This window comes from Dromiciops gliroides, chromosome 4, assembly GCF_019393635.1.
Source record: "Dromiciops gliroides isolate mDroGli1 chromosome 4, mDroGli1.pri, whole genome shotgun sequence".
Lineage (NCBI taxonomy): Eukaryota > Metazoa > Chordata > Mammalia > Microbiotheria > Microbiotheriidae > Dromiciops > Dromiciops gliroides.
This window is the reverse complement of record NC_057864.1, coordinates 233,618,234-233,645,454: the sequence shown is the minus strand read 5'-3', so window position 1 is coordinate 233,645,454 and position 27,221 is coordinate 233,618,234. Positions and strand designations below refer to the sequence as shown.

Sequence of the window (27,221 nt, the reverse complement as noted above, 5' to 3'; positions counted from 1 at the left end):
TCCTGCCTCCTAATCCCTCTTTATCTCCCTCTCCTCCTCCCCAACCCCCTTTGCTTCAAGAATATTTTCAGGGTCCCCTCCCACTCACAGGTGCTCCCCACCATACCATTGCCCCTGCCAAGAAATCCAGTCAGTTCCATTATTTTTTTTCCCTCTGCCTTCATCTTTTTTTCTTGACAGCTCTATGCCTTTCTCCTTGCGTCTCCGTGACTCCCTGACTGTGTCTGTTTTTCTGGCTGTGACTGTGTATCTTTCTCTCTTTGTCCTCATCTGTATGTGTGTGTCTGTGACTCTGTCTTCATCTCCGCCTTCATCTCCATCCTCATCCCCGTGTATCCGGGCTCCCCCAAGCACTGAAGGAGTTAACCTCCCTTGCTCCCCCCCATCCCTTGCTCCCTCCCTTCCTCCCCCCTCTTCCTCTCTCCTCTCTCGCCTTCCCTTCTCAGCTCCTTGCTCCCTTGGCCGTGGCTGCCGCCTCCAACCCCCCCCTCCCCATTCCCCCTTTCCCAGCTGCCAAGAGAGACCCTTCCCAGCCCCTCTCTCAAGACCCCCCCCATCCCAGCCTCTCCCACCCCTTCTCCCACTCCCCCTCCCCCCCCAGCTCATGTCTCAGCCTCCGGCCCCTGGGGCTTCAAGCCCCTTGCGCCCCCACCCTTCCTGAGATTGGGGTGGGCACCCCCCAAGCTCTCTGCCTTCTATTTGGGGGACCACCTTTTGGGGCCCCTCTTCCCCTCCCTCCCACGCTTCCCCTCCCTTCCTCTTCTCCCTCCCCCTCCCTCCCCTCCTCACCCCTCCCCCCACCCGGCCCCCCCAAAAAAGTGGGGTACGGAGGGGGGAGGGGGGAGAGCTGGCCGAGGGGGGGAATGAGAGCCTAATGAAGTCAGAGCCCCCCACACGCCACAGCGTCCAGCCCCCCAAACATGGACTGTCTCTGTATCGTGACAACCAAGGTAAGCAGGATATTGGGGGGGAGTGGAGAAAGGGGTGTCAAAAGGCTGATATCTAGAGGGAACAGAGTTTGTAGAGAGGTACCAGGTAGGCCTTATCTGGGGCCTAGGGCCCATTAGGGAAGGCTCAGTAGAAGTGGGGTGCTTAGGATTTGTCTCCCCGGATTGGGGAAACATGGGGACATAGATAATGCAGGGAAGACTAGAGGCAGCCATGGGGCACCCCGGAGTGATTCCCCAAGTGTCTATGTGGAGCACAAATGTGGGGGGGTTTTCTTTCTATGGCTTGGGGGAGCCTGGCAGTTTGGAATTTGTGGGGGATGTGGGGGAATGCTTGTCTTGGAGGAAGCCTGGCTCATACTGGGAGAGTTCATGTTTTTAGGGGTGGAGGGGTCTTCACTGGTGGGAGAGGACAGGTTTGATTTTAGGGACTATAGGTCAATTTGAGGGGAGAATTAGAAGCCTTGAGAGATACTCTTGGGTTTGGGGGGAATTGCTTAAATCCCATTTGGAGGAATATAACCACAGTTTGGAGACCATACTTGTTTTGGGGGATCATTCAGTATGAGGGTGACTGGGAGTAGTAAAGGTTCAGTGGGTCAAGGCCTGAGACAGGGAACCATTTTAAAGCACCAGTCCAGATGAGGTTAAGATTTGGGGTGCTGTATCATTAGGGATCCCCAACTCTAGGGCAAGGAAAAATCTAAGGATCTGAGATGGGCTTACAGGAATTGGCTGATTCAGGGTGTCATGTGGGTGGTGAATTTGGGAGACCCCAAGCAGGTGTTGTCATTCTTCCTCCTTTGCCTTTGCCCATTCACTTTGCTCTAGCTCTCACTCCTGTTCCCAGCAGGAGAGAGAGGGAAGGAGAGAAAAGCAGATGGAAAGACAAACTCCAGCCCTGCTCAACCAGGCTCTTAAGAGGAAGGGATGTGAAGGACAACCGGGATTTGGAGGGTGACCCCCAGACCCAGGAAAGGATGTATCTAGGTCTTAAGGAGTTGGATGGGGCTTGGGTTGGAAGCAATTTGAAGGTAGGCAGAAATGAGGGGGAGTAGTAGAATGGAAGGGGACTGGGGGCGGTGGGGGAAATTGGGGGAATCAGGAAGAAAACTGAGCGTGGAGGGGCTAGTCTGTGAAAGGCAGAAGGACCTGGGTGGTGGTGGTGGGGGGGGAAGGACACCTGCCTCCCTTATGGGAGAATCTGAGATTTGGGGGTTAGATGCCTCTGTAGAGGGTTAGGCAGGTGGCAAGCTGGGAGGGTGGGGAAGAATAGGAGGGACAGGAAGTGGCGGCTGGGGGAAGCAGGGTCTGGGTGAGTCATAGGATGGGGAAGGGGTTATATTTAGTGGGAGCTACAGCATCTGGGGGGAGGGCTACTCACATATCCCACCATGCACATGAATGTTCATGTGCACACGTGGGCATAGAGTTGGGCCTCAGGAAGACAGAGGCTATGGAAACCAAGCCTTTTAGTCTTTGCATCTGCTATCCCACCTCACACCTTTGCCTTGCTCCACACACATTTCTTTGGGCCTTTCCCTGGGGCTGTTATCCCTAATTCATTGTCTTTCTATTTCTGCCACTTTTTTTGTTGTCTTTCTGCCTCTGAGCCATGTCTTATGTCCTTTGTGCTCCCCCCACCTCTCCTCATCTTATTCTCATGTTTCTGTCAGTGTTTTCCCTTCTGTGTTTCTCAGTCTTCCCCCTTTCCTCCCCCTGCCCCCCTGCCCTTCCCAACAAGGCCAACACATTGGGTAGATGGGAAGGAAAGGCCTGAGCAGATCAGGGACACTTGAGGACATGCTTCCTTCTTTTCACTCCCCTCCCCCCACCCCCCCACCCCCCACCCCCATGCCTCCCCGCTGCTGTTTTGTACAGATATATGCATAGGGAAAGACCCTTATTTAGGTATTAGGCACAAACCTTTCTGAAAGCATGTGAAAATAGGCATGTGAGGATAAAGAAGAAGAAACCTGGGCTTGTAAGATGTTCAATAAGTCCAGAGAAACAGCCTCCCTTTATTCTGATCTAGAACTGAGCCAAAAGCTAGGGATCCTGATGCCATAGGGTCTCTATAGGGAGGAAGAAAGATAGGAATAAGACTTGACACATAGGTAGCTCGGGGGGAAGACAGATTTCTTTGCCTTGAAAACTTTTCAGCGCTGGTGAAGGTGGGACTCCAACTCCCATGAGTCCCTGGGGTAGAAGGCTCCTAAGTACGCTAGAACTGTTGCCCTGGGACCTGGTGGGAGTCGTAGTCCTGCCCAGTCAGTAGGCTCGGGGGTAGAACGGGAGAGGCCGGCAGGGGGACGCTATGTCCCAGCCCTCCTTGGCGGGTATTGTGTGTACTTGTTCCTTGCTCTATTGAGGTCTTTGCCTCTGGCCCTCTCCCATGGTCTTTTTACCCTTACATCGGTTTCCATCTCTAGTTTCTATCTCCTAGTCTGTCTGTCTGTCTCTCCCGCCCCCGCCCCCATCCCACTTGCCTCCCCCTTCCACCTCCTATTTCCACCTCCTATTTCCCTGCGCTGGCGCCGTTGCCATGGTAACCGGCGACGACTAGAGCGGCTTGGCAGGCTGGCGGGCGGGGCCCACGGAGGTTGGGGGTGCGAGCACGGGGGCGGGGCCGTGGGGGAGGGGGCGGTTGACTTTGACCAGAGATCCGGACCCGAAGCAGTTAAACCCTCCAGGCGGTCCTAATTGGGCAACACGGACGTCGGGGGCGGAGTCGGACCGGCCACCAACCCATGCTTATTGGCCGAGATGGGCGGGGCGGGGTTGGAGCGGGGGACAATGGGGGTGAGGCCGTGGGAGCGAATTGGGAGGGAGGCGTGGCCTCAATGAGGGCAGTGGGCGGGCCATTGGGGGGCCGAGTTACCGGCTTAAGGGGCGGGGTTGGCCCAGAAGAAGGCGTGGCTGGGCCCGAATTAGAAAAGCTTGGAGGCGGGGAGGGGGGGGGGGGCGGCTTCCGTGCCCCTGAAGGGAATAGGGTCTTTGGGAGAGGGAATCTGGTAGTGGGAGGCCTCACGCCTGGGCTACCTAAGATGGAGGTCTGTTCAGATCGAATCAGACACCCCTCCCACCTATCTCGTGTCCCTAGGAGACGGTTGTCAAGGCAATGGCAAAGTCCTTGATTGCTGTGTTGCTAGGCAACAGGAAACGGAAAATGGAGGGAAAAAAGGAAATGGGGGTGGGAGGCTGAAAAGAATGTCGCCCCCTGCTGGAAAACTGGGAAGTTTATACAATTCTCCCCCCTTCCCACTTCATCCCCAGATCGTGGGCCCAAAGATCCTGATATCCCCAGCAGCCATCCCCTTCAGGGATTCATGACATCTCTTATTCAGAGGCCTTTGTCTTTCAGGGAAGAGAAATTGGGACCAAGGTTGATACTTTGGTCTATGATGGAAACTGACGGGGGGGAGGGGCTCGGGGAAAGGGGCAGAAGGTGAGAGATAGGGAGTATGGTTGGGCATAGTACTATTTTGAGTAGAATTAGCTGGAAGCCTCAATATTCCCTGGAAATTTAGTGTTTCGTTTTTTAAGGTGGGTGAGGAGAGGTTCCTTGGGAAGGTCCAAAATAGGGCAGGACCCCAGAATTCCAGGAGGGGACTCTGTTTTTTTAGGCTGTCCTTCCCTGTGTCATATTTTTCTTGAAGTTTAAGGGCATCTATTAGATTTTAAAAGTCATCCTCACCAATATATGAAGTTTAAGGAATAGTGGGAGCCCTGAGTGTCATTTGGGGGGTCTGTGGATTAACTATATGGATGATGGGACCTGGCGAATGAAAAACTGATATGGCCACACTAGATTTTGACATGCCTCTGAGGCTCTGAAGCATTTTAGAGGTAGCAGAAAGCAATTTTCTAAAACCAGAAAGTAAATTTAAGGTCATTGAATGGGGGGGGTGTCTGGAAAATCTGAGGGTTCAATAGAAATTGTTTTGGAATCTGATGACAGTGTTTGGAATTTCAAAAGAAATTTGGAGAAATGAAGAGCAATCCATTTTAGGCATTCACTGAAGGTGGTGTTTCCTCTCTGGGATATGAGAACAAAATTAGAATGTGGTCAGTAGTTTTTTTTATTAAACTTTTGAGGAGGTAGAGGGCTTTAAGGATGTTTCCATGGGAAAATATTGAAACTAATCAGAGGCAAATATAACAGCACCTTCTTCTCCTACCCCTATCACCCATCTGGAGGGGAATTGTATAAGAAGGGGGTACGTCCATAGAAGTTTAGGAACAAAGGGAAGAATTTGGAAATGTGTCCGAAATTCAGTTGTATGGGAGTCATGGGGAGGGGCAACTGGATTCCAGTTGTAAAGGAGGAAGTACCCTAGTATTGGAGGAGTTAAGTCGCTTTAGGCTGTCAATGATATAGGTTGCTTTGTTATCTGAGTTAAAGTAGGTGATTGTGTATTAGAAAGTTGGGGGTGGGCCATTTCAGAGAATTCAGGTAGGGAACCCCATTCACCTGGGGGACCCTAATTTGAGATTTACAATGGTTCTTAACTAAATTGAAATGTAATTTATATAGGCATTACACTTTAAGATGACTTTAATTTTGTGTTATATTGGGGTGGAAAGACCCTTAGATCCTAAGAAAGCTGAGGAAAATTTGATGGGGGGGATGGCTTGAGAGACCCAGAGTTTTTTCTAGGAAGCTAAAGGTGGAGGAATTAGGACCTGTGATTTCATTGATGTAGGTAACTTCTGAACGAGGCACATTTCATTGATGTAAAGAACGAACCTCCCCCCCGCCCCCCTCCCGCAGACCCGGCACCTGCTCTGCAATTGTAAATTTGAGGCTGTTGCCCCGGGCACTAGGAGGTCTGACTTACCCAGGGTCACACAGCTTTTATGGGCCTGGGCTGACCATCTACTGACGCCGCCTCTCGGCAATTTGGAGGTCACTCTCAATTTGAGGTTTCCCTGGGCAGAAAAACTTATTTGGGGCAGGGGGAGCTCGTGGGTGATGGGACTAGGGGTTCAGCTGTGATGCGGAGCCGCGGAGAGCTTGTTTCAGGACTAGTGAACCAGCTGTGCGAGGGAGGGAGGTTTCTGGAGACTGCTCGGGGATGGAGAGGAATGGGAACGGGCTAGAGAGGGGCTGCGGGGGCAAGTTTTGAGGATGTGAGGACTTGGGACGGAGTTGAATGGGGGCACCCAACGGAAGGAGCATCCTGGGGAACCCGCAGCTGGGAGGGCGGGAAAGGAACGCTTGGTTTCGGGGGGGTCTCTCCTCACTCCTCTCCCTCCCCCCCCCATGACGCTCTCCCGCACTGCGCAGGCGCTGCTCTCCCCCCTCCTCTCCGGCCGCAGCCTACAGTTGCCGGCGCCGCAGCCCCCGCCCCTCCGCCCCTCCCCCCTACCCTGGGACCCCCTAATATCCTACTCCCCCTTCCCCCATTATCCCCCTCCCCTCCTCCATGTCGGCTCGGAACAGATTCGCCTCCATGTGTCTCTGCGTGGTACGTGCGGCGGGGTATGGGCTCCCAGCCCCCCTCCCATTTTCACGACCCCCCCAATCTCCGGGTACAAGCTTCAAGAGCATCCCTTCCCCTCTACTGGGCTTAGGGTCCCGAGGGTGGAGATTCCTTGGGGATTCTACTCTCATTTGCTTCTCTTTTATGCCTGGGGGGCTGCGGAGGAGGGTCCCAAGGGATGTGAGCAACAGAGCCCCCTTCTCACTTTCTCTTCAGTTTTATCTAGAGCCTAATATGGGGGAGGGAGGGTGTAAACATCTGTCCCGGCTTCTTTCATTTGCCCTGGGCCTCAGAGATGGTGAACCCTAATGGGATTGGAGCAGTTGCCCTCCCCCCATCCTATTTTACTTCCTTGGCATCTGAATTTTTTGGGTGCAAATCATAGCCTCAGATTCATATGCAGGGCCTCATCGGTGAAGGGTCTCAAGTAGATAAGAGTAACAGGGTCCTTTCTCCCACTTTTGTTGCCCCTATACTCCAATAATTTGGGGATTCAAGCCAGTCCTTTCTTCTTAGTAAGGGTGAGTTTCAGAGGAATGAGAGCAATGTCCATTTAAAAAAAACTATTTCCTGATACTGGGGGCATAGAAGCTTCCATCCTAGTCCCATATTCACTGTACTTCACTGAGGCTTCAGGAAGAGGCTTCCTCTTCCTCTTCCCTTCACCTCAGATGAACAGACAGTTTTTCTTCCTGCTCCCCCTATTTTGTAGCTCCATGTATCCTCAAATTCTTGGTACTGAATGTTGTCACAGACCTCCATTCTTCATTTATCTTCAGTGTGGATAATTTGAAGGGTAGCGTATTCCCCAGTTCTAGACCCTTCTTTTCCTCAGGCTGCTCTCTTTCTGGGGCTGAGGGGAGGACTGCAGAGATAAAAGTTTCTAGCCCCCTTCCCCCATCACCGGCTCCTCACAGTTTTAGAAGGCATGTTTGGAGTATAGTTCTCAAACCCAATTTACACAATTTGAGACTAAGTTCTTCTTGTTTTTGGAGCACTAAATGATGAATAGAGGTGAATTAAATCTTATGGTCCCATGAAGCTTCCTCACTTTTTCTTTTCTCTCGTTTTATCTAACTGTACCCCAACTATTTTCATGGGAGAGGAGTTTTATCAAACCCAACCCTTTTAGGGATAGTTAAGATTAGTAATTCAATTTTGGAGGGAATATTCTTGAGATGTTTTCAGGGATTTGTTACCCATATCTTTCTATTCATTTCAGAATTTTTGGTGTATTTACCTGGAGCTTGGATATTTTCTTGGAATTGAATACCCTTCCCAAGTCTCAGTCTGTGGTCCAGACTGTCCTGAGTTTTTATGATCAGAACTTTTCTTCAAGATTCCCCCAAATTATTGGAATGTTGCCTATGTCTAACTTATCAGAGGGGTGACTCCCCTCATTCTTTTCAGTACCTTCGTGGCATGCCCCCAGCTTTAGTGCTCCACTATAGCACTCCCATAAATTCTCAAAACCATATTTCAGTATGTTGAAACTGTCTGAGTAAGGGGATTTTAGCTTCTTTATTCTCTTTCTACACCCCACAAAATCATGAGGTACTTCTCAACAGGAAATGAATGACATTCTCTCCCTTTCTTTTTTCTCTTCTAATATACCCTAAACTTCATTGAGATTCAACTTCTCTATATCATTTCCTGAAACCTTTTCCCAGGAGGAGGTTACCTGCTCCTCCAAACAGGAACCTAAGCCCCAGGGTTTGAGAGTGTTTGAGCTTGGGGATCAAAGAGTACCCAAAGAGGCAGTGGAATCATTCATTACCAGATCTGCCCAATTCACCTATTATTGGATGACCCTGAGGTAGGATGCCTCAGAATTAGGGAGGGCCCAATAGAACCTTGTACTACCTTTGTGAATAGAATCAAATGCTGGGAACTACAGTGAGGGACAGAGGGAATAGAATAGAAAGGAAAAGAGTGGAGGAGGGCAGAGTTGGGGCAGAGGAAAGTGGGGGAAAGAAGACAGATAGACTCTCCCCCCACCACCACATGCACACATACTTATCTCCATCTTGCCTTCTCCTCTACCTCCCCTTTCCCTATTTCTACCTCCAGTTAATTTGATGTCCCTTTTAAACTGGAGACAAAGGAAAAAGAATTAGAGCTTAATGGGGGGAGATTGATTCCTCTCAAAGGCTGTGTTCAACCCTTTTCCCAACCTTCACAATCCTAGCCCCATCAGTGGCCCAAGCTGAGTTCAGTTGTCCCATCTCCATCCAATTCAGTAGACAAGGGTCTGTGTTCCCTGCTCTATTGCCATCTTTCTCTTAACCCTCTCCCAGGAATATCAGTATTAGTTGATCCCATAGCTAAGACTTGGGGTGAGTGTGAAGAGGAACAGTTGAGTGTGTTGTTGGGGAGTGGGCAGTCAATGTCTGGGTCTGAATCCCTGACCTTTGCAACTGAAGAGTAGAAGTGATGCTGGTTAGCGAGTGCTGTTACATATTTCCTGCCTGAGATGCTGGCTGTCTTGAAGCTATGAATGACTAACTCCCTCTCCCAGCTTTGGGGATGCCAAGTGGGCAAGGAAATGTCAGTGTGATCTGAGAATGGAGAGGCTTTTTGATCTGTATAGGAGATGGGGGCAGAGAGGAAAGATGTGTATCAGTGAACAAGGGATGGAAAAGCTGAGGTATTGGGGCAGAGAAGGAGGCTGGTGTCATGGGGAAAATAAGTTAGGGGGTTTGGGAAGGGGATAGGGGTTTGGGGTTTGGGGTCCTTAGGAATTCCTCTTTAAAGAATTACACTGGGGCAGCTAGGTGGCGCAGTGGATAGAGCACCGGCCCTGGATTCAGGAGGACCTGAGTTCAAATCCAGTCTCAGATTCGTGACACTTACTAGCTGTGTGACCCTGGGCAAGTCACTTAACCTCAATTGCCTCACTCCCCCCCCAAAAAAAAAGAATTACACCCTCTTGCACACAAAAGCAAGTTAGAATAAGATGGTAGTTTATTTAGAGGAAGGGGAAGGGAAGGGAAACCATGAAAGAAGTCCTTGGACTTCTCATAGGGAGAAGGCATGGCACAGAGTGTGGTTCTGAGATACCAATCTCCTGGAGCAAGAGACTGGCAGGTACTTTTATAGAGGACTGATGGGGGTGACCATCTTGACTGTGGAAAGTTCCTTTAGTGAGGGAGGACCATTCCCCACTGGTGGTGGCTTGGAGGAATTGGGTGAGGGGTGACTGCAGATCTCTGAAGTCATCTCCTCAGGACACAAAGGAAGCAGCTACACCTAATCTTATCACCCCAGGGTTGAGGGAGACTAGAATGAAGGGTGGGGGTCTCGGAGCTATCTCAGTCCGATCTGGTTCCACTTATCTCTCTAGGCATGTCTGTCTTCTGGATTAGTTTCTCAAGGAAAAGGTTCTTTGATGTGCCCCAGAGAACTTCTGGGGTGCTATGGGCCCATAACATTGGGATTAGGTAATAATAAATATGAAGTGCTTGCCAGTTGGAACTTTAGCATGGGTGATTGAAAGCTTAATTTAGGGGATGGGGGCTAAGAACTCAGGATAGGGGCAAGTTTGAAGACTGAGTTGGAAGTGGGGGGAGTGCTTTGAGAACTGAGAAGATGGAGATTGAGGATTTAGAGACTGGTGAAATGAGTTTAGAATAAGGGGCTTGGAGGCCTGAAAGGTGGAGGGACTGAAAACTGGATTTAGGGAGTGGGAGACTTGGAATGAGGAAAATCTGAGAACCTGGAGACAAGGAGACTATAAGGATTGAGCTAGTAGGGACTAGCCCTAAGGAGTAGTTGGAGAATTAAAGTATTACTGAGATGAGAAACAGAATTCAGAATATTGAGATGAGGAGCCTGAACACTAAGGAAATGAAAGAACTGCAAGGACAGAGAAAATAGAAGAATAAGAAAAGAGGGGATTGGGAACTGGGGGTGAGGGATTGAAGGACTAGAAAACTAGGAACTGAAGGAATGAGAAACAGGACTTCAGGGATAGTAGTATAAAAGATTGGGCAATTGGGAACTGAGAAGATGAGAAACTGAAGGTGGGGCACTGAGGAGGTGAGGTACTGGAGGACTGATAAAGGGGTAACTTGGCATAGAGAGGATTGAAAACTCAGTGAAGGGAAAGGTGACAAAATGGGGGAGGGGCAAAGAATATAGGTTGTGGGAGAGCAGATAGTTTGGAAAGAAGTACCTGGGGAAGTGGAAAAATAATGGGGAGAAGTAGACAATGGAACTGGAAATTGCAAGGGGCAGGGAGCAGATGGAAAGGTGGCTAAATGTTTGAGGAAGGATGTTGAGGGAAGGACTGGGGTGTCGACAATTGTAGAAGAAGTGGATCCTAGTGGAGGGAGGCAAACAGGAGGGGGTGGGATGAGGAAGGACTGGGGGAACCCTGGTACCTGGAGCTGCCCTGATACCTTCTCCTTCTCTCGCCCCTTCATTCCCAGAAATACCGCTATCAAGATGAAGACACGCCCCCTCTGGAACACAGCCCGGCCCACCTTCCCAACCAGGTAAACGCCCCCGAGCTGGTGCACGTGTCGGAGAGGAACTTGTCCCATCTCGAGGCCGTCAGTGGGGTCGTGGGCCACGCCCACCTCTCCCCGCTCAAGGTAGGAGACCCAGGTGGCCCCCTTCCCCGTCCCTTGGAGCTTTGGAGCCGCTGCCACCCCCCCAAGGGCCGGTACGGGGGAAGAGAGCCGGGGTTGGGGTCGGGGGATGGGGGAGGCGGCTTCCTGGGTCATGGGGAGAGCAGCAGGCTCTGGACCTAGACAAGGAAGGGAAATGGAAGTTAGGGCACTTGATTCCACAGAAGGGGAGAACCCTCACAAGTGATGTAGAAGTATCTCTACATTAGTTCTTCCCCAGCTACAACCCCCACCAACACACATAGAGGTAGCACAGATGCTTTATCATTTATTAATGCTTCATCAACTCCATTTCAGTTTGGGGGAACCTGTTCTTCCTCCCTCCCTCCTTCCCTTCCTTCCTTCCTTCCTTCCTTCCTTCCTTCCTTCCTTCCTTCCTTCCTTCCTTCCTTCCTTCCTTCCTTCCTTCCCTGTGATTTTTTTTTTAAGCTGTGTTCCTTGTCTTAATGTATCTCTATCACTGTCTCTGGTCCATCTCCTGTATCTTAGTTTCTCATCGTCTCTGTCTCTGTCTCTGTCTCATTTTTTAACCCGTTTCTGTCCCTTTCCATCATTGTCTCAGTTTTGTAACACTTTTCTATCTATTTCTTCCTCTTCTACCCAGATTTCCTGCCCTGTTTTTCTTCCATTCATATGCTCTTTCCCCTCTCTTTTATCCTCCTAGGTGCCTGCTGCTATCTCTCCTTCTCCCTCCCACAAGTCTGTCCCTTTTCCTGATCTTCATTTCCCAGATTCTCAGACTGTATTTCCAGGCTTCAACTCCCCTGGTCCCCATCCCTTGCATTAGCCAGTCGGGGAACATTGGAGGTGGGAGTAGTAGGATCCAAATAGCCCTACCTTTCCAGTTTACTGGTGTGTTTGTCTCAAGGAGGAAGGAGTCTCTCATAATTACTGAGTTCTACCCCCTAACCTTGTGAAAGGGTAATGTGTGTCTCTTTCACAGGAACTCATCTCATAGCGCATACCTCCAGTTTCTCCATCACCTCTCCCTCCCCCTATCTCTCGATCTCATCTCAAATAACACAGAATAGGAGTAGTGGGTGATTGAAGGTTCATGTTAATGCATTCCAGTGGGTTGGTTGTTAGGGGAGAGAAGGTACTGGGAACTGGGAGGAGGATGTCGATATCTGTACCGTATGCCAAGTAGATGGGAAAGAGGTTTCTAAACAGCATTCAAGGAGGGAGCTGAAGCTGAAGTAGGGGAACCTTGGAGAAAGGATAATTGGATGAAACTAATCCTAGGGAGCTAGAGGAAGTAGATCATCATAAGATTATAGAGATGGAAGTAACCCTAGAGGCCATCAGGTACAGATGAGGAAACTGAGGTTACACAGTTACAGTCACACAGCTAATAAATTAAAATCCTAGTTAGGATTTGAACTTAGATCTTCCTGACTCTAAGACCATCATTCTACCTACTCTACTACCTTGCTGCCTATAGTGGTGAAGGGCGAGAAGTGACAAGGGTCAGGAAAACAGGGAGTGGTAGCAGTGTAGAGTTTTGGGTCTTTGGTATTGGGAGGTCAGAGACAAGTGTAGTAGGGAAGGGAAAGACTTAGAGCAAAGATAACTGGGGTGCTATAAGAAGAATGAGGGTGAGGTTATTGCAAAATTTGCTTCTGTTGAGAATAGTTAAGAATAGGAATGTGAACTGGTAGAGGGAGATGGAAAGGGTTTAGCTTGGAGATGAAATGCTACACATTACCCCTGTTTTTCACATAATTGTTATAAAAGGAGGTATTTTGTGGGTCTGGCCAGAAGTTAATATAGAAGGGCATGGAAGATAGAATGGGGCTGCTTGGCTGAATGGAGTCAATTATGTAACTGAGGAGGAATTATATTGGAAGGAGTACGGGGCAGCTAGGTGGCGCAGTGGATAGAGCACCGGCCCTGGAGTCAGGAGTACCTGAGTTCAAATCCGGCCTCAGACACTTAACACTTACTAGCTGTATGACCCTGGGCAAGTCACTTAACCCCAATTGCCTCACTAAAAAAAATAAATAAATAAAAAAAATATTGGAAGGAGTATGTAAATGGTTAAAGGGACATAGGAGTTGGGAGTGCAGGTTAGGTGATAGGGGTAAGAGGTGGGGATAAAGGTTTGGGGGAATAGGACATGGGCATGGATAATTAAGGAGCAAGTATATTAGGACACAAATATGTAGGAGATTCGAGGGTTAGGAGAGCAAAAGATGGGACAGAGGGAAAAATAGGGATTTAGAGGAAAGGAGCCAATGTCCTGGAGAACTAGAGGTAGGTCGGAGAGGGAGTTTGGAGAAAGGTGGGAAGATGTTTGTGTTTGTATTGGGGGTTAGAAAGAGATCTGGAGCAGATGATGAGAAAGGAGAATGGAGTAAGAAATGAGGAATGGAGAGTAGGGATTAGGGGATGAGAGATTAGGAGTAGAGGGAAGAGAGTATAAAATGTGGAATATGAGGGGTATGAGATGTGGGATAGAGTTGGGAAATGGATGGGAGATGGAGCACACAGAGGATGAAAGATGGCAATGTGAATGAATGATGGGAACATAGGGATAATGGATGGAGATGGAGGATGGGGATGAATGGTGGACCATAGGAAATATTGATGGGTGGGAACTCTGTAGATGGGGATCAGATGGAGGTTATAAAGACTTGACAATAAATGGGGTAGGATCCAGCTTGGGGAGATCCAGGAGATATGCATCAGGGTTTGGGCAAAGAACAGTGAGGACAAAGAGGGAGCAATCTCAGTCTTCTTACCTCCTTCCTCTCAGTTGTGGGTACAGGCCCTCTCCATCCCCATGACAACCAATGAAGCTTTACCTTGGTGAAGAGTGACATCAGGAAGAAATTTGGACCCACTTTCCCCACATGTAAATTCTTTCCTTGATGGAGTGAGGAGAAATCATCTGAGCAAGGACTGGAATGTCTTTCGCCATCCTCCCTATTCCATAGGAGCTGGGGAGGTAGAGGTGGAGAGATGGGGAGGAGGGACTGAAGAAGATTCAAGATGTATTATCCTGGTAATGAGAGGTAGAGCTGTGGAAGGGAGAGGACACTCAAAAGGATCTCCTTTGAGAGCCGTGGTTTGTCTCCCACTCATGCTTATTGCTTTGATAACAATTAGTGACATGGCACTGGTTACTATTGCTAAGCAGCAGGGGGAAGGGGTGACCATGGGTCCCAGAAGGAAAGGGGGGTAACTAAGGGAAAGAGGTTTGGAGGAGTTGAGAATTTAGGGGAAGATACATGGAAATCCTTTGGAGATATCCTTCAAGATAATAGGGGACAATGTATGTAATGCCTTGGCCCAGAGGCCCTGGTTATGTATATATGTATGTAGCATGTATAAGACATGTTATATTCAGTGAGAAACTCTCACGTCACCCTGTGATTGTTGAACCATACCCCTCATCTTTTGTTCCTGTTGTCTGGCTCTTCCCTCCCCCCCTCTGCTTTAAAAGCTACTTCTCATAGATACAGTCTCCCTTCACCAGCCCCAGCCACATGCAAACACCACACACATATACACGTGCGCACACACAGGTGCACAAACTACCTTAAGTGTTGGGGTGAGAGAATCAAGGCTCCCTTGAGACCCTCCAGTCTCCCTACCCCTTTTTGGAGTTTGTAGACATTCAAGGACTTCTAGAACCTGCCATCCAGATAGACAGTTCTTGAGGATTCCCTGAAGGAAGTGGGGAAATGAGAGCTTAGAAGCCAATGGAGGGAAAAATGCCTGGGCCCATGAGCAGATCTGAACCTGTGGAAACTGGAAGAGGAGCTGGGCTAGTGGGGACCCTCCCCTCTACCCCAGCACAAGCTGTCTCTGGGGCCAAGGCTCAGGATTATTTTTCTTGTCTCTATACCACAGGCCAATTCTCCCCCCGTGATTGTGAATACAGATACTCTTGAAGCCCCTGGATATGTGAGTTGGTCAGATTTGGGGGACAGGGACCTTGGGAGGGTTAGGACTGGAGAGTAGGTAGGTAGGTAGAGAGGAGAACTAGGGAGTGAAGAAAACTGAATGCTTAAGTACAAGTGGAGAGGGAAAGGAAGAGGAGGGTCACAGGTTACTAAGGTGGGAATGTCCATCTCACTGTTTCTGTGTTTCTGGCCTGTGTTGGAGCTGCAGGTGAACGGAACAGAAGGGGAGATGGAGTATGAAGAGATCACACTGGAGCGGGTGAGTAAGTGCCCCCTATTCTCTCTAGCTCCCATCTTCTTCATGCTTTTCAGGCCCTATCTTTGCTTCTTTCTCTGATTTCACTATTTCAGCCCTCTAATTCTATAACTCCCACTTCCCTTACCTGCTAACAGCCCCTTACCTCCTAGCTCTTGTTCCTTCCCTAGTCCCCAACTCCCTTGCTCCAGCCACTCCCAACCCCTTTCTTGCCCCTGTGCCTTTATTCCTGTTGATTTTGTGGAGAGGACTCTACCAGTGGAAACAAGGCAGAGGTAGGAGCTGCTGATTCTTTCTCCCCCCACTCCCCTCCACCCAGGGTAACTCAGGCCTGGGCTTCAGCATCGCAGGTGGCACCGACAACCCACACATTGGCGATGACCCATCCATTTTCATCACCAAGATCATTCCTGGGGGGGCTGCAGCACAGGATGGCCGACTCAGGTGTGGGGGCCTGGATACCTGGGTCCCTGAGGGAGAGGGGACTGGGGGCTGGGGAGCTAAGGTCCTGGGAGGAATGGGAAGGAGAATTATAAGTCTGAATGCTTGAGTCCCTAAGGAGAATAGGGGAACTGGTGGGTGGGGGAAATCAAAGTTATAAGATACCTGCTTTGCTTTCCCCTCAGGGTCAATGACAGCATCCTGTTTGTCAATGAGGTGGATGTGAGGGAGGTGACACACTCAGCTGCCGTGGAAGCCTTGAAGGAAGCAGGTTCAATTGTTCGTCTCTACGTCATGCGTCGGAAGCCTCCTGCCGAGAAGCTCATGGAGATCAAACTTATCAAGGGACCTAAAGGTAAGCAGCCTCCTAGCTCTGCCTCTCGTGAAGGCTGCAGGCCTTGGCTCTCCCTACTGTCCCTGCTCTCTCAGCTCCAGCTCTTGGCTCTCTTCCCCTCCCTCTCCAGGGCTCGGCTTCAGCATTGCAGGTGGTGTGGGGAACCAGCACATCCCGGGAGATAATAGCATCTATGTGACAAAGATCATTGAGGGCGGGGCTGCCCACAAAGATGGACGGCTCCAGATTGGGGACAAGATCCTTGCTGTGAGTTCCCCTTTCCTCTGATCACACAGGCCTCCCGGTCTCCCCAGCTCAGTGCCTTGTATCCTGTGATCTGGGTTTTCCCTTTGTTCTCCCCTTTCTAGGTGAACAGTGTAGGGCTGGAGGACGTGATGCATGAGGATGCTGTGGCTGCCCTGAAGAACACATATGATGTTGTCTACTTGAAAGTGGCCAAGCCCAGCAACACCTATCTGAGTGATAGCTATGCCCCACCGGACATCACCACTTGTGAGAGTCCCTCTATCCCCTGATGTCACCCCTTGTGAAAGTCTCCTCTATATTCCATCCTTTCCCTCTATGAACTCTACCCCCAACTCTCTGCTCTCCCTCCCTGTGAGAATCCCTAATATACTTGCTTTTACCTGTAAGAATTTTCCAGATGCTGACATCATTTCCTGGGAAGCAGCCCAACATGACTGCCTGTGAATGCACCCTTTTCAATTCCCTTGACTTCATCCTTTATGAGCTCTCCCTCTCCAAGTCCCTTGATAACAGAGCTTGCAAAACTCCCCCTCAAAATTTATAGTCTAAATACCAGGAGGCTCCCCAGGGTGGTGAGGTAGGTTGCGGGGGGGGGCTTCCCTTCCCTTAACCACCTACCATTCCTCACCTCTGTATCTCTCCCCAGCCTATTCCCAGCACTTGGACAATGAGATCAGCCACAGTAGCTACCTGGGCACTGATTATCCACCAGCCATGACACCCACCTCCCCCCGTCGATACTCCCCGGTGGCCAAAGAACTGCTGGGAGAGGAGGACATTCCTAGGTGGGAAAGACCAGATAATACCTGGAACCCTGAGGGAAACTGAAGTTGGGAGGTGGGAAGAAAAGAGGAAGGGGCTTGGGCCCAGAAGCCTGAGTCCCAAAGAGTCCCTAGAGGATCAGGGAATTAGAATGGGCACTGAAGATTGAGAAGTCCTTGGAGCTGACTAGGTGGTATGGTAGTGACCCCTGCACCCTCCATCCCCACAGGGAGCCGCGCCGGATTGTGATCCATCGGGGCTCCACAGGCTTAGGGTTCAACATCGTGGGGGGTGAAGATGGCGAAGGCATCTTCATCTCCTTCATTCTGGCTGGGGGGCCAGCCGACCTCAGTGGAGAGCTACGCAAGGGGGACCAAATTCTCTCGGTGAGGGCATCAGCTTCCCCTTCCCATGAAGCTCCTGACCTCTAGTCCTGGTTGTTAAAGAGGAAGTGATTTGGGAACCCATGAACCCTGTAACCTAATCATCCTTGCAGGCTCTGTAGCAGAGACTTAAGACTCTACCTTCCATCTCAATTTGACACCGGGGCTCCTTGGTAATAGAGCCTAGAAGTCCAGCCCTATCCCTCAGGCCAAACCCTGAGGTCCAAAGGGAGATTTCCAGAGCTGGGTAACCTCCATCCCACCCCTCTCTCCTCAGGTCAATGGTGTGGATCTTCGAAATGCTACCCATGAACAAGCTGCTATTGCACTGAAGAATGCTGGCCAGACTGTCACTATTATTGCTCAGTATAAACCAGAAGGTAATCGTGCAGGGGTGAGGCAAAGCTAAGGAGTTGACTGAGGTCATGGCTGCCAATGAAAGGAACAGAAAACAAGAACTGGGTAGATTGGGAGGTGTATATGTGGGTGACTCTCTTTGGATGGGGCCAGAGGGGCATCAGCCTATGATGGAAAGGATTCTCCTGTTTTCTCAGAGTACAGTCGATTTGAGGCCAAAATCCATGACTTGCGGGAACAGCTAATGAATAGCAGCTTGGGTTCTGGGACTGCCTCTCTACGGAGTAACCCCAAACGAGGCTTTTACATCAGGTTAGAATTCAGTCTCTTTCCTTCTTATACATTCCCCTCTCCATCTGCCATAACTTTATTTACTTATTTTTTGGTGAGGCAGTTGGGGTTAAGTGACTTGCCTAGAGTCATGCAGCTAGTAAGTGTTAAGAGTCTGGGGATGGATTTGAACTCAGGTCCTCCTGACTCCAGGGCCAGTGCTCTATCCACTCCGCCACCTAGCTGTCCCCCTGCCATAACTTTATATCATGGTTTTCCATACCCTAGCAATTTTCTTATCCCCCTTTTATATATATATGTGTGTGTGTGTGTATATATACATATACATATACATATACATACATATTATATGTGTGTGTGTGTATTTACTTACTTATTTTTTGGCCAGATTTGAATTCAGGTCCTCCTGAATCCAAGGCCAGTGTTTTATCCACTGTGTCACCTAGCTGCCCCACCCCACTATCTTTTTACATGTGTGTGTGTATGTATGTATGTATGTATGTATGTATGTATGTATGTATGTATGTATGTATGTGTGTGTGTGTGTATGAGGAGGCTGTGACTGCCCTGAAGAACACATATGATGTTGTCTACTTAAAAGTGTCCAAGCCCAGCAACACCTATCTGAGAGATAGCTATGCCCCAATAGACATCACCACTTGTGAGAATCCCTCTATCCCCTGATGTCACCCCTTGTCAGAGTCTCCTCCATATCCCATCATTACCCTCTATGGACTCCACCCCCAACTCTGCTCTCCCTCCCTGTGAGAATCCCTAATATACCTGCTTATATCTATATCTATATCTGTATCTATATCTATATCTATATCTATATCTATATCTCAAACCTCCATCTCCATGCAACAATAAGTGCGTCATTGGCATTCATTTCTCTTAAGGGCTGGGCTTTCAAGGGTGGCATTCCAAGGAAAGGAAACCTTCTGATCAGAGGCACAGAGGCATCAGAGCTGGAATAGAAATGATCAGCTTCCATCATACAAGGCTGTCTCTGTCTCCCTCACATTTGAACAGTGCTTTGTGTTTTCATTGCCCTTTAAAATGTATCATTTCATTGAAACTCACAACAATCCTGCTAGCTAGGTAGTAGAGAAGTTATTATCCCCATTTTGTAGGTGAAGAAAACAAAACCCCAAAAGATGATGTGACTTGCCCAAGGTCGCACAACTTGTAGTCCCTCCTCCTTCATCCTAGCTTCTTTCCATTTGTCCACATTGCCTCTCTTTCGGTCCCAATAACCTGTGTTCTGATACCACATCATAGCCCAAGCTCCATTTTCTCTTTCTAGTTACTCATCCTTCCTTTCCTTCTTCTGTAATTTATTCTCCCATCCCTTTGCTCTGAAATTTAAATCCCTCTCACCCCCTGACTACTCTTTCTGCTCCCCACATCCCAGTCACTTCCTCAGGAGTCCTTCTGGGTTTGCCTCATCTTACCATTCTGCCACATTTCCCTTGTTCTCCCATTCCAACATTCCTCCTAGTCCCTCATATTATCATTGCTTCCAGTAACCACCTCTGACCCTCTCTCCCTATGATCATCTACCTGTCTGTCTACCCAAACATTTGCAGGTTGAGTGGAAGCTAGGTGGTATAGTGGGTGGGGTGCCAGAATTTGATTCAGGAAGAACTGAATTCAAATCCTGCCTTAGCTGTTTACTCATTGGGCAAGTCCACTTCTCATGCTCAGTCTCTTCATCTGTAAAATGGGGATAATAATAAAGGGCTTTACAGGGTTGTTCTGAGAATCAAATGAGTAAAGAGCTTTGTAAACCTTAAAATACTAATATAAGTGTTAGCTATTCGGCTAACACCAGCAAGAGTCTGTGCTTATTTTTCGGGGTGTAGGGTTGATAGCTATATGGTGGGACCGTGACCTCTCTTCCAACCTTCTCCAAACCCCAACAGGGCCCTGTTTGACTATGACAAAACCAAGGACTGTGGCTTCCTGAGCCAGGCCCTTAGTTTTCGCTTTGGGGATGTATTGCACGTGATTGATGCTGGTGATGAAGAATGGTGGCAGGCACGACGGGTCCAGCCAGATGGTGAGACCGATGACATTGGCTTCATCCCTAGTAAACGGAGGTGAGTGCAGGTACCCAACTGACCTCAGCCAATCTGAGAATGTAGCTCAGTCCATAGGGCAGATAGTTCTTTAACAGAAGAGAGTAACTCATTAATGAAGGAGGTCATAACCTTTGAACTTTTTTTGTATTTTTCTGCGGGACCATAACACCTATAAGTCTTTTGTTTTGTTTTGTTTTGTTGGTTAGGCAATTGGGGTTAAGTGACTTGCCCAGGGTCACACAGCCAGTAAGTGTTAAGTGTCTGAGGCCAGATTTGAACTCAGGTACTCCTGACTCCAGGGCTGGTGCTCTATTCACTGCGCCATCTAGCTGCCCCAACACCTATAAGTCTTAAAGGCAGGTAGCTTCTCATTCAGAAGAGCACAGGCCTCAGGGATTGCTGGATGTTGTAGTTCCCAGGGGCCTAAATAGTGATATAGAGGGTAGGAGGCAGTACGATCTATTTTCAATTTATTCAGAGTCTCCCTAGGACTTTTGGAAATTGGGGACCTAGGGAAAAGGGGACAGGTCCCTACTTCTAGAGGTCAGAGGTCTGGGGAGCTATTTGAAGAGAGGAATTAAAGTACTTACATATTCCCTTAACTCTCACTATTCCCCACAGGGTCGAGCGCCGGGAATGGTCAAGGTTAAAGGCCAAGGTGAGCTTGGAGAAAGGACAGGGATGCTGAGCCTGTGAGAAGTGGAAAGTTTAAGGAAATAAAACCTTTGGGTAGTAGAAAAGCTAAGGGGGTCGAACCCAGTGACCTCTCTCCTATTTTTTTCTTAGGACTGGGGTTCTAGCTCAGGATCTCAAGGTGGGTATGTCTCAAAGGATGGGCTTAAATGAGGTCAGGGATTCTAATGGGCTGGGAGTGAGGATGGTGAAGAGTTGGGAAGAAGGTTATGTCACAGACTTCCTTCCTTTTGTAGGTCGAGAAGACACAGTGCTGAGCTATGAGACAGTGACACAGATGGAAGGTGAAACTCCATCCCTGCCCATGCTCTGACCCATACACAGTCTCCTTTGACAGTCTTCCTCTGGACTCTCTTCAGCCTCCCATCCCAACAACTCTTCACCCATTGTTCTGATTCTATCCCCTTCCCCTACCCTAGCATATCTTTAAATTTTTTTTTTTTAAGTGAGGCAATTGGGGTTAAGTGACTTGCCCAAGGTCACACAGCTAGTAAGTGTGTGTTAAGTGTCTGAGGCCGGATTTGAACTCAGGTACTCCTGACTTCAGGGCCAGTGCTCTATCCACTGCGCCACCTAGCTGCCCCCCTAGCATATCTTTTAAATCTGACTCCACTGTCTCCTTCCTCAGTGCACTATGCTCGCCCCATTATCATTCTTGGCCCAACCAAGGACAGGGCCAATGACGACCTCCTCTCCGAGTTCCCTGACAAATTTGGATCCTGTGTTCCCCGTGAGTGACTGGGTTGGGGGTGTTGGAAGTGGGGAGGCAGTATGGTATAGCTTCTACAGATTTCCTCTCCAAATAAGCCAGTATGCCACATAATCCTTTGCCCAAGGGACAGATTGCCCCAAAGGTTGTTGGGAATTATCTCTAGTCCATCATCACCTGGTAGTCGGGGGGACCAGGAAAGTGAGGGATAGCTGGAAACCATATTCCCCCAAACCTGTGAATAGTAGCAACATTCTCCAGCCAGTGAGTGAGTTGCCCCAAGAAGTGCTGGGAAGCATAGTTATGTCCCAAGCCCCTTTCCACTTCAGAAGGGCTGGCTGCACAGTCAAGCCACGGAGGGTTTGGATTCTTCAGTTCCATGAAGGCAGGCCGTGTAGTGGGAGGGATGGTGACTAGATTTCAGGTTGGGGCGGGGGCCTTCCTGGCAGATACAACGCGGCCAAAGCGGGAGTATGAGGTGGATGGTCGGGATTACCACTTTGTGTCATCGAGAGAGAAAATGGAGAAGGACATCCAGGCTCACAAGTTCATTGAGGCCGGCCAATACAACAGCCACCTCTATGGGACCAGCGTCCAGTCTGTACGAGAGGTGGCTGAACAGGTACCGCCCTGGGGCCTGGGCTCCGCAAGTGTCCCTTCCCCCTCCCCCTTTCCCCCCACCCCAGTCCATTGCCTTCCTCTAGCTTTCTCGCTCTAACTTTTCTCTTTCTGTCTCTTTTCCTTGCTGGGTCTTGACTCCGAATCCTGCTCCTCTGTCTGATCCCACCCCCCACCTGCGGTGCTCCCTCATCTCCTGCTGTCCCCCAACTCCTTTGGTGTGTTTTTGCCTGCTTCTCTCTATGTCTCCCCCTTACCCCTCCTCCTTCCTTTGTGCCCCATTTCCTTTCTCCATCTGGTTGGTCTCTGCTTTGTTTCCTTGCATTCCTGGCTTTGCAACCTAACTTTCTCCTACATCTGCCCTCATTCCCTCTTGACTGGCTGACCTTTTTCCCTCTCAATCTCTCTGTTTTTTCTTTGTCTTTCCTTCTCTACACTTTTGGGTCTCTGCCTCTTTTTTCTGTGTGTTTGTATAACCCAACCCATACCTATTCTTTTACTCCCTTTCTCTGTTACCTTTGCCTTCTTTCTCTCCTTTTGGCATTGTGTGGATACCTGTCAATGGTTCCTCCCTCCCCCATCTGCCCTCCTGTTCCCATTCCTCCTCCCTCCCTTCTCTGCTCCTCCTCTCCCCATCTGCCTCCCTCCTTTGCCGTCTGTCTCTCCTTGTTTCCCCATCTGTCTGTCCTCTGTCTATTATCCCTCTTCTTTGTCTCCTTCTCCTTTACTTTGCCTGCGTATCTGTTCTATCCATCCATCTGTTCTACCTCCTTCCTCCCATTTCTGTTCCCTCATCTTCCTCCCTCCCTCTCGCTCCCTGACCCTCTGTCTGTCCTTCCCTTCTTTCTCTGTCATTCTGTCTCCCTTCTTTCTCCATTCTTCTCTCTCTGTTCCCTCTGTCTTTGTTTCTTTCTCCTTCTCCGTGTTTCATCTGTTTGTCCTCCTTCCTTTTCCTCTCTTTATTCTCTATAATTACATCTATTATCTTTCCTTTACCTCCTCTATTTCTCTATGTACTCTTTCTCTTCTTTCCTCCCTTTGTCTTTACTCCTCCAAACTTTCTCTTTATCCATTTCTTCTCCTTCCATGCTTTCTCCCCTTCTGTACTTGGGTGCTTCTGTCTGTCTTTTCCTGCCCTACTCTTTGTCCTCTGTGCACCCTCCTGTCCTCCCCCCCTCCCCTTCCGGCCCCCAGGGAAAGCACTGTATCCTTGACGTCTCGGCCAATGCCGTGCGGCGGCTGCAGGCGGCCCACCTGCACCCTATTGCCATCTTCATCAGACCTCGATCCCTGGAGAACATCCTGTGAGTATTGTCTTTATCATGAAGAATCCCACCACACAGACACAAAGGCACACCAAGTAGTTTCAAGATGTATCAAGTCAAGGTCAAGTTTCCAGGGAGCTTTTTCTGAGGATCAGTGTTATCACTTGGAGATAGGGCTGTGGACCCTTCCTCCGTCTCACTCAAGCCCATGAAACTCCCCCTCTTAGCCCTCCTGGACCTCAGTCCTGGCAGCCTGAAGGATATCCCCAAGGGTCCCAAATACTGCCACAAGTTGTTACAGTTCTTTCTGTAACCCCCTTGTCACTTGCTGTCACTCCTTGTCATTCCCTGTTTGTTGCAACTTCATTCCTGTTTTGTTAGCTTGTAGAGGGAGTCAGAGAAGTTTCTGGCATAACAGAGAGAGGGTGGACCATGGAGTCACGAAGACTACACATGGCTACACAGACTAACTGTATCACCCAGAGCAGGCCAGCTCTCTTAGGCTACAAGTTACAGTTTAATTGTTGATTGAGCAGTTTCCACACTGGGAGTTCTCCATACTGATGAAATCACAGGTCCAGAATACATTTTTTTTTTAATTGAAGGAGTCAAGATGGCAACTTCTTAACAACTTCAGGTTAGGGGAGTGTGGACCCAAGTGCTTCTGGGATTACAACTCCCACAGTGGGTATTGACATCAGAGAGATGAGACTCTGGAAGGATTTTTGTTTCCTTAGGTTTTGTGGAGGGTGTTCCTTAGATGTAGGGGCCCTGACTCCCTCCCAGGGCTGCTGAAATTGTAACTTTTGCTCGTGGCTGTACCTCTTTCCCCCAAACACATTCCAAAAGCACCTCTGCTTCTTAACCACTGATTGACGCTCTTGGCATTGAGAGGGAATGGAATAAAGGAGGGCTGGGGACCATTCTGTCTCATTTGTCTGGCCCATCTTCTCTCCCCAGAGAAATTAACAAACGGATAACAGAGGACCAGGCCCGCAAAGCCTTTGACAGAGCCACCAAGCTGGAGCAAGAATTCACAGAGTGTTTCTCAGGTATGGAGAGGAATGAGAAGAAGGAGATTGGGAATTTCTGCGGGGAGAGCTGGAGACCCTGAGAAACTGATAACAGAAACCCTTGCCTCTTTCCTTTCTTTTCACCCCTACAGCCATTGTGGAGGGTGAAACCTTTGAGGAGATCTACCACAAAGTAAAACGTATCATTGAGGAGCTATCAGGGCCATATATTTGGGTCCCCGCCCGAGAGAGACTCTGATCCCGTTTACCACTGCAGCCTGGACTCACCTGCCCTCCAAGGCCCCTCAGCCTGGACTCACCTGTCCAAGCCCTTCTCCTCTTATTTATTTCCTTTATGACCCAACCCAGAAGGGGGGACTTCTCTGCATGTGCCCCGCCCCCCTGAGCTGGATGCCTGGGTCCCAGGAGCACAGAGAAGCTAGGGGAGTTGGACACTTGGATTCCTGATCCAGGAACCTCTCTCCTAAAAATCCCTCTTCCTTCACCCCACCCCACAACCCCAGGACCTGGGACACCTCAGCCATCCCTTCCTGCTTCTTCTCCCCCTTCACATTCCAAAATGCAAGGGGACTAGCACTTGCTGGAGCAACCCAGGCTTGGGGCCTGAGGGGCCACTGGGCTCGGCCTTCTCAGCTGAGGGAGGGGCCTGAGCTCCCCTACATCCCAACTTCCCACATCCCCTTGATTTCTCTTGTTTCTTTTTTTCTGTTCTCCATTTTTTTCTTCTCAAAGGTGGTTTTTTTTTTGGGAGGGGTGTTGGGGGAAGTCACACAGACCCCCCCACCTTCCCCATGAACTTCCCCCTTTTTCTTGCTGGTTTGCATGAGTGGAAGGTCTAACTGTGGCTTTTTTTCTGGGATTTTTTGGGGAAGGGGGAGGGACAGGGTCTGGGGAGTAGGGAATATGGGAGGGGGTGGGAAGAGGGAAAAGGGGGGTGGGCTTTGGGGAGCTGGGGGAGATTAGATATGCTGCCGCCTTCTGCAATTTATTTTTTTTTGAGAGAGCGAAAGGAAGAGACAGATACTTGAAAATGCTTGTGGCCTGATTATTTGGGGGGGGAGGGAAGTAAATAGGGTGGGTCTGGAAATACCAAAATTTAATTAAGACTGTTTAACCATTGGAAAGGCATTGGGAAACGGATAGAAACAGGATATGAACCTGATGAGGGATGGATATGAGAAAGATGGGTTGATATTAAAATGACCAGAAGTGAGCAGAGAACTTTTGGATATGGGACCCTAAACTAAACTGAGATTGGAGTGTCCATCCAGATGAATGTGAGCTTCTGGAGGGCAGGAGCCAGTCTGTCTGGCTCTTTTTCCAAACCATTCCAGTCCCAAGGCTGCCAAGAGATTGATGACATGATCCCTGCAAGATGTCTCTGGTAGTGCATCATGGTAAATTGCTAAAATCAGGGCAGATCATTTGACTGGGGTTACCATGGTTAACCTCAATACTGTATGAAAAAGTCAATATGGAGGTCTCCCTAGCCAAATGGCACACTTAAGGCCATCTAAAAGATTTATCACCTCATTCCTGTCTTTTGCCCTTCCTGTCCTCAAATCCTGTAGGAGCCAAGGCCTTTCTCCCCACTTGGGATACTAAAGACAGGTCATCCTGCAAAAGGTAGCACTCAATATCCCCTCCAGTGGTACCTTCTTTTCTCAGGGGTCCTGATATCTCGGCCTTACAGTGTTTTGAGAACTCTGTCAGCCTAATATTGGAGGCATACATAAAAATCTGGGAAGCCCATTTCCTTTTTTTCCCCTTTTAATAAGTTTTTTATTGCTAGAAATCAGTACTTGGGTTCCAAGGCTGTTCTTTTCTGAAATCATGCAGTCAAGAGCCATCACAATCATTGTTTAAAAAGAAAGAGGGGCCGCTAGGTGGCGCAGTGGATAAAGCACTGGCCCTGGATTCAGGAGTACCTGAGTTCAAATCTGGCCTCAGACACTTGACACTTACTAGCTGTGTGACCCTGGGCAAGTCACTTAACCCCGCATTGCCCTGCAAAAAAAAAAAAAGAAAGAAAAAAAAGCAACAGCAAAACAAACCAGGAGGTGAACCAAGATCATAGTATGATTAATGAAGTACACAAGTCAATTTTACAGATAAAACTAGATACAAGAAGTGATGGGGATACTACTGGCAGGGGAATAACTATTGACAACATTGCCATTCTAGCAGAACTGAGGAACCTCCCTCACACCAGGGAAGAAGACAGTCCTTTCCCATACAACATGGTGGGACTGAAATCCCCAGAACCCCCTATCATGATTATTCACTAGATCATAGTCACTGGACTGCACCTAAAATTAAACAGCATCGACCTCTTATCACAGCTCAGTAAAGAACATGAGCACAGCAACAGAATTACAGAGAAGTTTTCCTCCCAAGATCAAACAAATTCAAAGTAAACTTTTCTAAAGTGCTCCAATACTTCAGTACAAAAATACAAAACACTGATTATAAACATGGCACAAATGAAATTTGATGAGTAGAACATAGATTTCAAAGGGCATTGAGAACTGCTGATGGAAAGGGTTTTGAAACTAAAAAACACAGCTTTTCTTAGAACTTCACTCTGAGCTGGACCTGTGATCACAACAGGAATTGAAATTAATGATGTCTCATGATTGTACAATCCTTTCTTCAAGGAGGGGCTGGGGAAGAGATTGGGTAGAGACAAGACCCAGTGTTAAAATCATTTTTAGGCATACGGCTAAACAGAAAGTTCCAAGTGCCAGAAAAGGTT

General features: G+C 48.9%; 1 protein-coding gene across 4 annotated transcripts; it reads left to right on the top strand.

Moving 5' to 3' along the window:
* Positions 1–792: 792 nt before the first annotated feature.
* Positions 793–25,368, top strand: DLG4 (discs large MAGUK scaffold protein 4). Of its 4 annotated transcripts, none has more exons than XM_044001844.1 (21): positions 793–950; positions 10,864–10,929; positions 14,920–14,973; positions 15,181–15,231; positions 15,548–15,672; positions 15,855–16,024; positions 16,134–16,270; positions 16,372–16,516; positions 16,917–17,055; positions 17,262–17,418; positions 17,693–17,795; positions 17,970–18,084; positions 19,989–20,165; positions 20,769–20,805; positions 20,934–20,961; positions 21,077–21,124; positions 21,469–21,570; positions 21,999–22,171; positions 23,362–23,471; positions 24,393–24,484; positions 24,598–25,368. In XM_044001844.1, the coding sequence occupies exons 1-21, from the start codon at positions 921–923 to the stop codon at positions 24,702–24,704; spliced, it is 2,166 nt and encodes a 721-aa protein (XP_043857779.1). In that variant the 5' UTR covers positions 793–920; the 3' UTR covers positions 24,705–25,368. The 4 variants fall into 4 exon arrangements, with proteins under 4 accessions (XP_043857779.1, XP_043857778.1, XP_043857777.1 ...); XM_044001843.1 differs by having other exon boundaries at positions 15,172–15,231; XM_044001842.1 differs by having other exon boundaries at positions 10,864–11,028.
* Positions 25,369–27,221: the final 1,853 nt, after the last annotated feature.